At 43.4% G+C, this 14876-nt stretch overlaps 1 protein-coding gene across 1 annotated transcript in view; it reads left to right on the top strand.

Annotated features, from left to right (window-relative positions):
* LOC140212452 (adenylate cyclase type 2-like) overlaps window positions 1-14876 on the top strand; it is a 507180-nt gene that overhangs the window by 425075 nt on the left and 67229 nt on the right. The window contains exons 14-16 of the mRNA XM_072283265.1: window positions 892-961; window positions 9171-9268; window positions 14032-14116. Of these exons, the coding sequence (XP_072139366.1) occupies window positions 892-961; window positions 9171-9268; window positions 14032-14116 (253 nt within the window). The remainder of the gene's footprint in view (window positions 1-891; window positions 962-9170; window positions 9269-14031; window positions 14117-14876) is intronic.

The raw sequence follows: 14876 nt of genomic DNA, 5'->3' as shown, positions 1-14876 counted from the left end.
TATATATTTGTGGTCCTCTGCTGCTGTAGCCCATCTGCTTTGAGTTTCGGCATGTTGTGCATTCAGAGGCAATCTTCTGCACACCACTGTTGTAACATGTGGTTATTTGAGTTACTGTCGCCTTCCTGTCAGCTTGAACTGGTCTGGCCATTCTCCTCTAACCTCTCTCATTAACAAGGCGTTTTCACTCACGGAACAGCCGCTCACCGGATGTTTCTCGCTTTTCGCACCATTCTCTATGTAAACTCTAGAGATCGCTGTGCATGAAAATCCCGGGAGATCAGCAGCTTCTGAGATACTCAAACTACCCCGGCTGATTGCAAATTGTCCCGTGACTAGCCAAGGGTGAAATCAGCGACTGCTGGGCAGCGTGGCTCAAAGGGCCAGAAGAACCTATTCCACGCTGTATCTCAATAAACAAGTAAAGAAAAGATTTGCATCAGCAGGCAGATGCTCCTAATAAAGTGGCCACTGCCCGTAACTATCACCGTTATAAAAAAGATGCCACTCAAGGTAAATATGAAGCAAAAAAAAAAAATCTCTCAGGGCACCATGTGTCTGGAACTCTTTGGGCAGTGAAACCAAAATCTTTGAACATTTACTTATGGAGAAAGGTGAATAAATAGATGGTAATCTCAGGGGTGAAGTGTTATCGAGTATGGGTGAGAAAGCAGTGTTGAGGTGACGAACCATTCAACCATGCTCTTGGTGAATAGCAGAGAAGACAACGGGATACTCCTGATCTTTGATCATTTTGTTTGGGTTTACGGATCCGAGTTACCAGGTGCTCTGCCACCTGTAGTGTGTACAGGTTTTCTCTTTTTGTTTCGGATTCCAGCATCTGCAGTTTTGTTTGTTCGCCATCATAAAAAAATGCGTTTGCTTTTGCAGACAGTGGCTAAAATCTGACGACATTCAGCGAATTTCACTTTTCTTCCACAATCAAGAATTGGAAAAGGAGGTAGGTACCACATTATTTCACATCGGTGTCGCATCAGGTCCTGATGGAGGGTCTCGGCCTGCAACGGCGACTGTTTATCCTTCTCCATAGGTGCTGCCTGACCTGCCGAGTTCCTCCATCAGTTTGTGTGTGTTAATATATATAAGAGTGAGGTTTTAGGCTTGCTTCAACAAAGCACAACTAGCCTGAGCAGGTTTGAGGGTTAAACCTGCGTCTGAGTTCCCCCGGTGAGGAGGTCCTCTGTAAGTTATCTACTTCCCCAGTGCTCTCACCACCTTCCCAACTCATTTCAGTCTCCTTCACACCCTCACTGTGCCACCCAGCCTGCTGGTCCTGCCAGCAACTGACCTCTGTCTCAACCACCCCCCCCCCCGTACACTAAACTGATGATAACTCCCCCGATACCCATCCCCTTGTCCTCAGCCACCCCTCACCCCCTAACTCCATCTGTCTCGACACCCTCCTGTACACTAAAGTGATGATAACTCCCCCGATCCCCATCCCGTCCTCAGCCACCCCTCACCCGCCAACTCCATCTGTCTCGACACCCTCCTGTACACTAAACTGATAACTCCCCCTGATACCCATCCCCTTGTCCTCAGCCACCCCTCACCCGCCAACTCCATCTGTCTCGATACCCTCCTGTACACTAAACTGATGATAACTCCCCCGATACCCATCCCCTTGTCCCCAGCCTCGGCTCACCCCCTAACTCCATCTGTCTCGACACCCTCCTGTACACTAAAGTGATGATAACTCCCCCGATACCCATCCCCTTGTCCTCAGCCACCCCTCACCCCACAACTCCATCTGTCTCAACACCCTCCTGTACACTAAATTGATGATAACTCCCCCAATACCCATCCCCTTGTCCTCAGCCACGCCTCACCCCCTAACTCCATCTGTCTCGACACCCTCCTGTACACTAAAGTGATGATAACTCCCCCGATACCCATCCCGTCCTCAGCCACCCCTCACCCGCCAACTCCATGTCTCGACACCCTCCTGTACACTAAACTGATAACTCCCCCTGATACCCATCCCCTTGTCCTCAGCCACCCCTCACCCGCCAACTCCATCTGTCTCGATACCCTCCTGTACACTAAACTGATGATAACTCCCGAATACCCATCCCCTTGTCCTCAGCCACCCCTCACCCCCCAACTCCATCTGTCTCGACACCCTCCTGTACACTAAAGTGATGATAACTCCCCCGATACCCATCCCCTTGTCCTCAGCCACCCCTCACCCCCCAACTCCATCTGTCTCGACACCCTCCTGTGCACTAAATTGATGATAACTCCCCCAATACCCATCCCCTTGTCCTCAGCCACGCCTCACCCCCTAACTCAATCTGTCTCGACACCGTCCTGTACACTAAACTGATGATAACTCCTCTGATACCCATCCCCTTGTCCTCAGCCTTGCCTCATCCCTCAGTCATCCCACATTCTATGTGTTTCTCCCTGCTCTCCAACCAAAGCCACCATCTCGCATGTTGTGGTGTTTTCAGACTCTTCAATGGAGCTCTTGCTTGATAAGATGGTCTCTTGGCTTCACAATCTTCACTTTCTGATCCTGCACCTCATCGTTTACCTACACTGCACCTCCTCTGTAGCTTTTACACTTTATTCTGCATTGTTATTGTTTTATTCTACCTCAATGCTCTGTACAATGATTTGAGCCGTATAAACAGTGTGCAGGGCAAGTTCCTCACTGTATCTTGGCACATGTGACAAAAATAAATGAGCCAAACCATACTTGTCGTCCAACACCTATCTGGACTTCAGGTAACGCACACAACATTGCTCTCTTCCCACATACCCATGATGTCCCTTTGTTCATCCCTCCTATCACCCTCCCCTCACCTGGTTTCATTTGCCCATCATGGCTCCACCTATCACCTACCAGCTTCTGTTCCAAACCATCACCCCCACCTACCCCACCTCTACAACCTGGCATGACCGGCCCTTCATTCTCCCCCTCCCCTCCCACACACCCCGTCCCAGTCTGACTCTACTTATCACCTTACTGCTGTGTATTTATTATTTCAGTATTTGAGTAATATTGTAAATATATTGTTTGATTAAGCATTCATGTTCATTTGAATAATTCATTGCAGTTATATGTAAAGGTAAGTGAATTGCATATATCATGATATTTCCATGTGATTCGTGTGCATCTCACTTTTGGTAAAGAACAGACTAAGGCTTGCACCTTTCAGCCCTCTTGTTTTTCTTTGAATTAATTTAATGTTTTGGAGTCACAAGATATAACTCATATAGCTTCTGTTCCGAGCCATCCTCAACACCATCCCCAGCCACTCCCTCACCTCTGCCTGTCATCCCCTCCCCAATTGGCTTCACTGATCACCGGCCAGCTCCCTTCCAATCCATCCCCACCACCACCACTGCCACCCTTCCCTAGCCTCCACAAATTGGCACCGTCTGCCATTCACCCACTCTCTATCTGGCTTCACCGATCACCAACCAGATCTGTTCCAAACCATCCCCACCTCCACTGCTGCGCTCCCCACCTCCCCCAACCACCAGTCTCCACAAATTGGCTCCACCTCATCGCCTGCCATCTGGCTCCACCTATCACCTTCCCATCCCCCTCTGTCCTGCTGCATGCTGGCTCTCTGTCGAGTTCCCTCTCAGTCCAGTGCAGGGTCTTGATCCACCAGGTCCATCCAGCGTTCTGTATTTATTAACAGCATTTATTTACTTAGTGTTTTTGTTTACATAGTGTACGAAGCATTAGGAGTGTTTGATGGCTCTGGGCCTGTACTCAAGTTCAGAAGAATGAAGGGGAATCTCATTGAAACCTACTGAATCTTGTAAGGCCCAGAAAGAGTGGATGTGGAGAGGATGTTTCCAGTAGTGGGGGAGTCTAGGACCAGAAGACATAGCCTCAGAGTACAAGGATGTCCCTTTAGATCAGTGATGAGGAGGAATTCCTTTAGCCAAATAGTGGTGAATGAGTGTAATTCATTGCTAGAGACAGCTGTGCAGGACAAGCCACTGGGTATGCTTCAAGCAGAGCTTGATATAGATAGACAGATATACTTTATTCATCCCGAGGGAAATTGGGTTTCGTTACAGCCGCACCAACCAAGAATAGAGCATAAATATAGCAATACAAAAACCACAAACAATCAAACAACAATATGCGAACTATGCCAGATGGAAATAAGTCCAGGACCAGCCTATTGGCTCAGGGTGTCTGACCCTCCACCGGAGGAGCTGCAAAGTTTGATGGCCACAGGCAGGAACAACCTCCCGTGATGCCCAGTGTTGTATCTTGGTGGAGTATGGCCGGAGTCCAACAGCAAGAAGTTCAATATCCGGTCTACAAACACGTTCCTCGATCGTAATATGACCCGGATTGCACCATCCATTGTTAACCAGAACAGAACAGAACTCCTTTACGCTTACCACTCTTGATTGTTCTTGATTAGTAAAGCTGTCAAAGGTTACAGTGAGTAGGCAAGAGAATGGGGGTTGAGAAGGAAAAGAAATCAGTCAAAGTGGAATGGCAGAGCAGACTCGCTGGGCCAGATAGCCTAAATCTGCTCGTAGGTGTTATGGTTTTTATTCTGAATTCCAGCACCTGTAATCTCTTTTGACTTCTGCCACAATGGTGATGCCAGCAGAGAGACAGCCTTTGTGATCACTCAACGTGAAAGATTAACACTTAAGCGCACCAGGGCCTATCACCTGTCACTAGTCTAATATGCCTTTCTGAATGCAGAAACATTTCCAGGGCTTGTATGTACAAGAGGGCAGAAGGTCTTTGAAGCACAAGCTAAGGAGGCAGTAATAAAAAGGGCGGTGGAGGTTAAAGGGGTGGTGGGATGGAGATACGTCTCTACCAAAGGAGGAGTGGGGCACTCCTTTCCTCTGCTAGCCTGCAGGTCACCCTTGGGCAAGGTATAGCGCCTATATCAGAAGTCCTGGTTTTGTGACCACTGATGCCAGGCTCTGAAGAATGTTGATAATGGCTGTGGTCACCCGTCTTGCAAAGACACTGCCCGGAAGCAGACAATGGCAAAACATTTCTGTAAAAAAATTTACCAAGAATAATTATGGTCATGGAAAGACCATAATCGCCCACGTCATTCGACACGGCACACAATGATGATGTCATATGACACGGCACATTCTGATGCTGTCATACGACACTGCACAGAGTGATGATGATGATGAAGGACAAAGTCAGGAGTGCATCTTATTAAGGAGTTTGAAAACGATACAAGAACACGTCAAGTGAGTTTAGATGAATTTGCAAAGCTCCATTTTCAAATGGTATTTTCTACCAACTGCACCGCTTGCCTCTTCCACTGCTCATTTGATTGCACCCATCAACAATCAGTCAATATTCACTCCTTCCGTTCTTATGTCATCCCTGATTTCAAACACATAGCACCAGATCAAACCTTAGATTCCTTGTTTACACACAGAAATGTGCTTGCCTGTATGGAGCCTGCAGTTATAACTTCACAATTTCACAGTTTTCACTCCAAGCCATTATTGCAAATCATATTGAGCCTTAGCCAATGATGAAATTGAGTTAAAGCTATTATTCTCCTGGTAAATATGTCCAGCTGAGAGGCTGAAGGATGTTAGAACATAGACCATTAGAACAGATCTAATTGTAAATTTTTGGTACATTTTTTTTTCTTGCTGGCGGTTTGATGTTTATCTTTAGAAGCTTTTTGTGTGACACATGGCTCTGGGGTTGAACACCTAATGGGGTTTCTTTTTTTCCCCACTTTTCTTGCTTAGTAGGGGTTTATTTTTTTATCACCAAAATTTTTTTCAATCTTTAAAATAAGTTTTTTTTCTTGAGTCATTGTAGGTGTTGCTTACTTCGATGTACTTATGTTAATTTTGGATAATAATAATAAAAATATTTGAAAAGAACATAGAACAGTTGTGGCATAGTACAAGCTCTTCAACCTGTGACCTTTTGCCTACTCCTGGTTCAATTCCTACACAGCCCATAGCCCTGTTTTTGCTTTCATCCATGTGCCTATCTAAGGATCTCTTAAATGTCCCTATTGTATCAACCTCTACCACCACCCTGACATTGCATTCCAGAAACCTTCCACTCTCTGTGTAAAACTCCTTCCTCTGACATCCTCTCTGAAGTTTCCTCCACCCATGTTGAACTGATGTCTTCTGGTATTAGTCATTGCTGCCAGAGAAAAAGGTGCTACTGGCCCCACTATCCATGCCTCTCATAATCCTATATACCTCTGTCGTTGTCTCTCCTCCTCCTTCACTCCAAAGAGAGCAGCCCTGGCTCACTCATCCTTTCCACACCGAACATCTTCTTCTCACCTCTGTCACCACCTCCCCCACCTCACATGCCTACCACCCCACCGTCCCTCCTTCCCTCCCCTGCCACCGTTCGGAACTGTTCTCTCTGCTTATCCTCTCCTGCCCTTTACCTTTCCTAACCACCTGGCTTCACCCATCTGCTTCTAGCTATCCTGCTTCCATACCCGCCCCCCCCAACCTTTTTATTCTGGCATCTTCCTCCTTCCTTTCCAGTTCTGAAGAAGAGTCTTGGTCCAAAATATTGACTTTTTGTCCATTTCCCTTGATGCAGCGTGACCTGCTGAGTTCCTCCAGCATTTCATGTGTGTTGCTTTGGATTTCCAGCATCTGCAGAATCTCTTGTGTTCTTACTCTGCATCCCATGGTCTCTCTCACCTGGCCATTCATTTACAATTGCCAAAGGAAATGCTAGCATGCACTCCATGAGGCACCTCCTTCCAGTAAGGTGCATTACTTTGTATGGCAAAATAAGTCATTTCAAACCTAACCGTTTCCTGCAGACTATTGAACTTCGTAAACACAAGAGATTCTGCAGATGCTGGAAATTCAAAGCAACACACACAAAATGATGGAGAAACTCAACAGGTCAGGCAGCATCCATTGAAATTAGCTTTCCTCTGGCATTTTCTGTGTGTTGTATTGAACTTCAAATAGGAATAGAAAAACATGAAAATACTTACATTTGCTCAAGCAGCAAGACAAAAATAAAACAAGCACCTAATCTGTAAAGATTTATAATCCCTTTATAGTTTGGATCACCTCAGTTAAAGACATTAGCTTGATTTTCAACATCTACATCAAAATCATAAAAAGATCCTTGTCTGGTTGGCTGCCAGTGACTAGAGGTGTTCCACAGGGGTTGGTGATGGGACAGCTTCTTTTTACGCTGTATATCAATGATTTAGATGACGGAATAGATTGCTTTGTTGCCAAGTTTGCAGAGGATATGAAGGTTGGTGGAGATGCAGGAAGTGTTGAGGAAACAGGCAAGCTTCAGAAGGACTTAGATTAGGAGACTGGGCAAGAAAGTGGCAAATGAAATACAATGTTGGAAAATGCATGGTCATGCACTTTGGTAGAAGAAATAACTGTGCAGACTATTTTCTAAATGGGAAAAAAATCCAAAAATCTGAGATGCAAAAGGACTTGGGAGTCCATGTGCAGAACATCCTAAAGGTTAACTCGCAGGCTGAGTCAGTGGTGAGGAAGGCAAATGCAATGTTTGCATTCATTTCAAGAGGTCTATAATACAAGAGCAGGGATGTGATGCTGAGGCTTTATAAGGCACTGGTGAGGACTCACCTTGAGTATTGTGAACAGTTCTGGGCTCCTTATCTAAGAAAAGATGAGCTGGCATTGGAGAGGGTTCAGAGGAAGTTTACAGGGATGATTCCAGGAATGAAAGGGTTATCATACGAGGAACATTTGATGGCTCTGGGTCTGTACTCACTGGAATATAGAAGGATGAGGAGGGATCTCTTTGAAACCTTTCAAATCTTGAAAGGCCTAGACAGAGTAGATGTGGAAAGGATGTTTCCCATGGTGGGGGAGTCTAGGACAAGAGGGCACAGCCTCAGGATAGAGGGGCGTCCATTTAAAACTGAGATACAGAGAAATTTTTTTAACCGGAGGGTGGCGAATTTGTGGAACTTGTGGAGGCCAGGTTGTTGGGTGTATTTAAGGCAGAGATTGACAGGCTTCTGATTGGACACGGCATCAAAGGTTCCGGGGAGTGGGGCTGAGGGGGGGAGAAAAGGATCAACCATAATTGAATGGCAGAACAGACTCGGTGGGCTCCTGTGTCTTATGGTCGAAAACTTTTAAGTCAAATGAATGTGTGCAGACACTTGCAGGCTGCCCTCCACACATCCTTGGTTTGCGCAGATCGTTAACGTAACGATGCATTTCACTGTATGTTTCAATGTATGTGTATTAATCATATGGGTCAATGTCCAACACAGTCCAAGGATGTGCTGGTGACAGCCTGCAAGCTTCCGGTACCACCATAGCACATCCAGAACTTTCTATTCTGTGCAACTTCAGAATGTGGAAATACCTAGAAGAAAGCCATGTGGTCACAGGGAGAACGTACGATCTCCTTACAGAGAGCGGCAGGAACGCAACGATCACTGGTGCTGTAAACCATCACCTGAGCCGCTGCCATTCCACCTGTAAGGCAACAGCTTCGCCGATTTCAGGGTCACGTTCAACTGCGCATGGTTGAGAAAAGCTGTTAGCTGGAAAGTGGAACTAGCAAATAGCAGAACTAATTCTGTCAGTGTTGTAAGCTGATAAATAATTTCATTCACTGCTCTGCATACTGCTAGCAATTAGTTAGGTTCATTGCACAAACCCTTTGTAAATAGAAATACATATGGACATTTCAAGCCCTGTTTTCGAAGCTCAGTTGGTTGCATAGCATTTAATAGACTACATAAAATCCAATTTAACCCCTCAATAGTTTCTTAAAGATATGTATGACCTCTCTTTTATTATTTAAAACTTATGTTCCACTTGTACGTACATATGTTTGCATTTAAAATTAAATTTTACAAAACTAAATTACACAGCCATCTATTTATTCTGCACAGACATACTTAATAATCAGTGAAAACTTCCTGCCATTAGCTCCTACATGGCATTTGTTGGACAAACACTAACAGGACAAATTACCACCATTCCAATTCTGCTGATACAGGTCAACTGCCGATGCTTGGAAATATTTTTCAAATTCTTTTATGCTCCAGGTTCATCCATGGATATGTGGGTGCCATTCTAGTTGAAAAACATCAGCTTGCTGTCAAGTGAATGTTGGAAATTTGTAGCAGATCATTCATTAATTTATTTTTTGTGAATTATTACAGTATCGAGCAACTCCACTTCCAGCCTTCAAGTACTACGTCACCTGCGCTTGCCTCATATTTTCCTGCATCTTCATCGTTCAGGTTCTGGTCTTGCCGAAGTAAGTGTACGCGAATGTATTAACGTACATGAAATATGAGAATGCCATTTCTCCATTCTTTCACATTTCTCTGAGACAGGAGGACCTTTCCACCGATACAGGGGAGAGAGTGCTAGCACCTCCAACAGGCACAGATGAGGGTTGCCATGGCAACGAGACGAAGGTGAATTCCTGGCTCTCCATTTTGTTCTCCCACATTAAGGACGGACCCGTTTGAAAGGCGCCTTTAGGCCCTGCATCAAATCACTCTCCAAGTTATTTGCTCATGGAATGGTGGGAGAAGACAGGCAACAGAGGACAGTGTCAATGTAGAAGGCTTCTTCCTCGCTGTTTTTAGATTCAGATTCAGTTTTATTTATCGCTTGTGCATCAAAACATACAGTGAAATGTGCTGTTTGTGTTTACAACTGTCACGTACCCCGTGACAGATTAAAGAACCAGCAGAAATGGAAAACACTTTGGAGTCCGGTATTGCTATTAACTAATGGTATTTATTAGTAACTACGCAATATAGTAATATAAATGCAGATATATAAAACAGGTTAGCAATGATTATATATAAGTAAGTGTGGAAATATGTGAAAACCAAGCTTCTTCAATTCTAGGGGTAAATAGTCTTACGATGATGGGTAAAGTTCAGTTCAGTTCGTGGTATTGAGTTGAGTAGTGATGGAGAGAGAGAGAGGGAGAGATTTGAGTCTTCAGGTGAGCTGATGCCGTTGATCTTTCCATTGTCCTCTGAAATCCTTTAGAAGTCACCGGCTGTGACCACAACAAAGGGAACCATTCTCCTGTGGTGGAACTATCAACCCAGGTGAGGGTTGGACACACAAGTAACTCCCCACCGGTCACACCCTTTTCACACTGTGAGAGCCATTGATCGATCCTCCAAAACCCACTTTTTCTGTGGGCACAACAAAGCTCATTCAGTGTCCAAAACCATGTGTCTGTGGGTCTATCAGCTGACCTTCTATTTATCTCACTGTGCTGAACACCAGCTGTCCATCAAGTAGCTCCTCCCTTCTCTCTTTGTAAGAACTTGGAAGCTGCCAGTGTCCTTGCAAAAGTGTAAACATGCTGCCGAGAAACCAGAACACCACCTCAAAGCCATCTTCGTCTCTCTCTCTCTCTCTAACAACAACAAGGCATTTGTGTTAAATAACTCTCTCTCTCTCTTCAAAAACACAGTTCATAGGGATGATTCAGGACCCCGTCACAACAACCAACACAACTAGGATGTGCTGGGGACAGCCTGCAAGTGTTGCCACATATTCTGATGCTAATATAGCATGCCCACAATGCTTGGCAGAACAACACACGTGTATCTATCTATATATATTTTTTAATTTATTTGTTTGTCTCTCTGTTTGCTTATTTATTTATGAGTCTTCAAGCAATTTTTTATGTCTTGTGCTGCTCTGCTGCTGCAAAACAACAAATTTCATGATTTATGTCAGTAACAATAATCCCTGGTTCTGATTCTAACTCTAAGAGCGAAGCTGCAGCTTGAAAGATGAATTATTCCTTCTTCCTTTCACTCGTCGGCTTAGCTCTAAAATGCATTGCCTCCATCTTTCACAAGCCATGGGCATCACAGATAGTCAGTGTGCAAAATCAAATGGCTCACAAAATCTGAAGTCCAGTAACAATGGAGGCTGCTGTGCTGACCTCCCAGACCTTTAGGTAGAAGCAATGCTTATTTCATCTCTTTGCAGGCATCACATATTTGCCTATCTATTCCTGAATCATCTCTGGCCTCTACTTGTCTGGAGAAGAAGTGGTTATGATAATCACCAATGGCCCAAAAGCATTTTAATCTTCATCGAAAGTGGTCTAAAGTTTAGACTCTAAATTAAATCTATTCTATTTTCTATCATTAGTTTAAATAAATCCTTGCGGGTTTCTGAGGAGGTTTGAATTTAATCACTCATTAATGTCAGGAAATATCAGGACTTTATTCTGTCTGTGATGCTGTTGCAGGTAAGTTTTTCATTGCACCCGTCCTGTACCCGTGTATAGAAATAAGCTGGCTTCTACATTGACTTTTGCCCTCATAGTCATAGAGTACAGCACAGGACTATGATTCTGCCTCGGCCCACCGACCCATATCTCAGTGTTGTCAAGGGAAATCTGGACCTTCTTCTTCTTCCTTTGCTGTTTGGAAACAAATTATCCTTTACAGTTAAATATATGAGATATGTAATTTAAATAATATAAATGTAATTTTAATTAAATGCATGATGCCTACTTATTAATACATCTTTCATAGACATTCTCATTCCGACATGTCAGTCCGTGGCCTCCTCTACTGTCGTGACGAGGCCATACTGAGGTTGGAGGTGCAACAACTTATATTCCATCTGAGTAGCCTCCAACCTGATGGCATGAACATTGATTTCTCAAACTTCTGATAATGCCCCACCTCCCCCTCCCACCCCACCCCATGGGTAGCATGGCTCGTTGGGCCAGAAGGACCTGAAATGTGCTGTATCTCTAAATGAATGAATAAATAAATAAATAAATAAATAAACCCAATGTCAACACCAGTGACAATAAAGGACAACTTCATCTGTTACTGTGAATATAAAGTCAAATCAGAGTAAAAATTACCACTATTTTAAGCTTTTCCCAGTGACTAAATTTTGTTTTTGCCACCTGGGCTGACAAGAAAAGTTAATTAATAAATCACGAATTACCTCCCGACATTACTCCAGGAAACAGCCCCAGAGCCAGGGTAGCCATTGAGGTTTCAGTAAAAGTTTTGATAGACTGATTAATCATTACCATTCTGTTTCCACTGACCCTGGAGGCTGGTCAAGGTGATTTTCTGCATAAGACTGATCTATGATACATAGGCATCCGTTAGTCTCGCGAGACCATGGATTTGCACCTTGGAAGGTTTCTAGGGCGCAGGCCTGGGCAAGGTTGTATGGAAGACCAGCAGTTGCCCATGCTGCAAGTCTCCCCTCCCCACGACACCGATGTTGTCCAAGGGAAGGGCACTAGAGCCGATACAGCTTGGCACTGGTGTCGTCGCAGAGCAACATGTGGTTAAGTGCCTTGCTCAAGGACACAACACGCTGCCTCAGCTGAGGCTCGAACTAGCGACCTTCAGATCACTAGACTGACGCCTTAACCACTTGGTCACATGCCAAGTGATACATAATAATGGAGAAATACATTATTTCTATAATAGTTGTAAAGGTGCAAAGTTGAAGTATAAAACTCTTTACAAGTTAAAAAAACATCAACACTGTCATTTTTAATAATCAGAAAGCAAGTATTTAATGATGCTTCAAAACTATATTTTCATTATTGCCTTGTACATATAAATATTTGAATATTTATAAATATATAGTCCTAATGAAGGGTTTCAGCCCGAAATATCGACTGTTTACTCTTTTCCATAGATGCTGTCTGACCTGCTGAGTTCCTCCAGCATTTTATGTGTGTTACTTTGGATTTCCAGCATCTGCAGATTTTCTCCAGTTTGTGACCTTGTATACATGATTTCTTTTGACTTCGGTTTTCATTCAGCAATAATCAAAATTGACTGATAATGTTGTTCCTGTTTTGTATACTTCTAGGCATTTGATTCTGTAATACAGTATATTAATACATATTTTCTACAATTTATATTCATTCACCAGGTACGGATATTGCTAAGAGAACCAGCATTTATTGCTCATTGAAATGAGTAACTTTCTGACCCATTTCAGAAGTCAGCCATATCAGTAGGTTTGGACTCACATACAGGCGAGACCAAAAAGAAATTTCAGATCTTTTTTTTTCCCTAAAGGATATTAGTAAACAGATAGATTTTATTACCATTCTGGTGGTTTCACTGTTATCATTGCTGAACTTTTTTAGTATTCCTGGTGTGTTTAGTTACAGGAGTTTACGCTTTGTAACTGTGATGTGGGACTCATACTCACACCTTCAGATCAACAGTTCAGGATGCTGGATAATAATCCATCCCAGATAATAGGCTACCATACCAATCATTTTATCTCTGTATACACGAATTTGCAGAACACTTAACCTAAGGTTCATGTAACAAATAAAGTCTTTTATGTTACAGATTTGACTCTGCAGTACATGTTAGCAGGGTCAATGAACCTAACTGATTGTATCCACTTTATCTTTTTTATTAATGCCATGATTAATCATGACAAAAGCTATGTGCAATCCAAGGTTCAGCCTCCACCCGGGCATGAATGAATTAATTTCTTGAAGGTACTAGATGTGTTTTATTGCTAAGTTTTCCCTCTTTTGATGGGCAGGATTTCGGGTTATCATTTTCCCGAGGTGGCTGAGATTAGAAACACAAGGAAAATAATAGACTTGGAAATAACATCACTGCAGTGTAGTGATTTAGTAAGTAATGCTACCCCATTTCCTATCAATCTCAGCCCTGAGTTAAACCACTGTGAATTCAAACTCCATTCTTGACTGCAAAATCTACACAGTTGCTTCAACACACTGGGCTCTCGAGTTGTGCCCGCTGCGGCGGCTGTGCAAAATATTAGAGGTTGTATTTCTCAATTTTATTTCATTTCTTAATGTCTCATTGCCTCTTGTTGGGTTTGTTATGTAGCACTGGAAATGTCAAAAGTAGCTGCAGTTCATATACTTGTGATATTTTTAGACTTGATAGCTGGCAAAAACTGAAATATGTCTTTGCTAATTCTGATAATGTTGATGTGTGTAATTCATCAAGAATGCATTCTATTTATTAAATAGAATGTTTTGATTTGTTCCAGGACGCCTGTTCTTGCGATTTCCTTTGGAACTGCTTTCCTCGTTCTCGTTTTCATCCTCTTCACCTGTTTTGCTGGCCAGCTTCTGGTAGGTTTATATCTTGTCGCTGAGGTGAAGATAACAATAAATTATTCTTGTGAAGTAACATGGAGAGATTCCTGGCAGAAAGTGTTTGATTTCCACCCACAAGTCGTTCATGACACATCACCCTGCTTGTTTTATTATAATTGTGCCATTAACATTATTGTAATGAGTATTTTAGGCCTGTGTGGGGCGCCAGAGAGCATTGGGCGCTGAGATCTTCAGAACACCTGAACTAGTTCATTGTTGTTTAACGATAGTCATGAATCATTTAGAGTTCCTTGTGTTTTTCTCCAGTGACATACCCTTTGTAATGTGGTCTCCTGGTGCCTTCTACTTAAGCTTGTTAAGTTTATTTTGATAGGCTCAGGGTTTCTGTGGTTACCTGTATTATTTAACTGGATTCCCCAGTAGCACAATCACGGGGTCCTAGTTTTGAGAATGTTACTTCTCATGGTTTCGCTCGGCCAAGCCCCCGATGTTCTTTTGGAATTATTATGAATAAACTCTAGTTGCCATCACTACATCAGAGTCTTTCATTCCTCCGCACTTGGGTTCTGATATTGCCAGCACAGATCGTGACAATTATACAGACTTACATAAATATACATCTCCCACTGTATGTCAACCTATCCCATGAACTGGTTAATCTTCAGGCCAGGCCTCTCAGGGACTTGTGCTAATACTATTTTGTGAGTGTGTGCTGGTTCCTAACCATGTGTGTTGTGTGTGACTATATCTTTTGCACCTTGGCCCCCTAAGAAGA

The sequence above is a fragment of the Mobula birostris genome, chromosome 19 (genome assembly GCF_030028105.1).
Source record: "Mobula birostris isolate sMobBir1 chromosome 19, sMobBir1.hap1, whole genome shotgun sequence".
NCBI lineage: Eukaryota > Metazoa > Chordata > Chondrichthyes > Myliobatiformes > Myliobatidae > Mobula > Mobula birostris.
The sequence above is the reverse complement of the archived record's forward strand: the minus strand, read 5'-3'. Positions and strand labels throughout refer to the sequence as shown.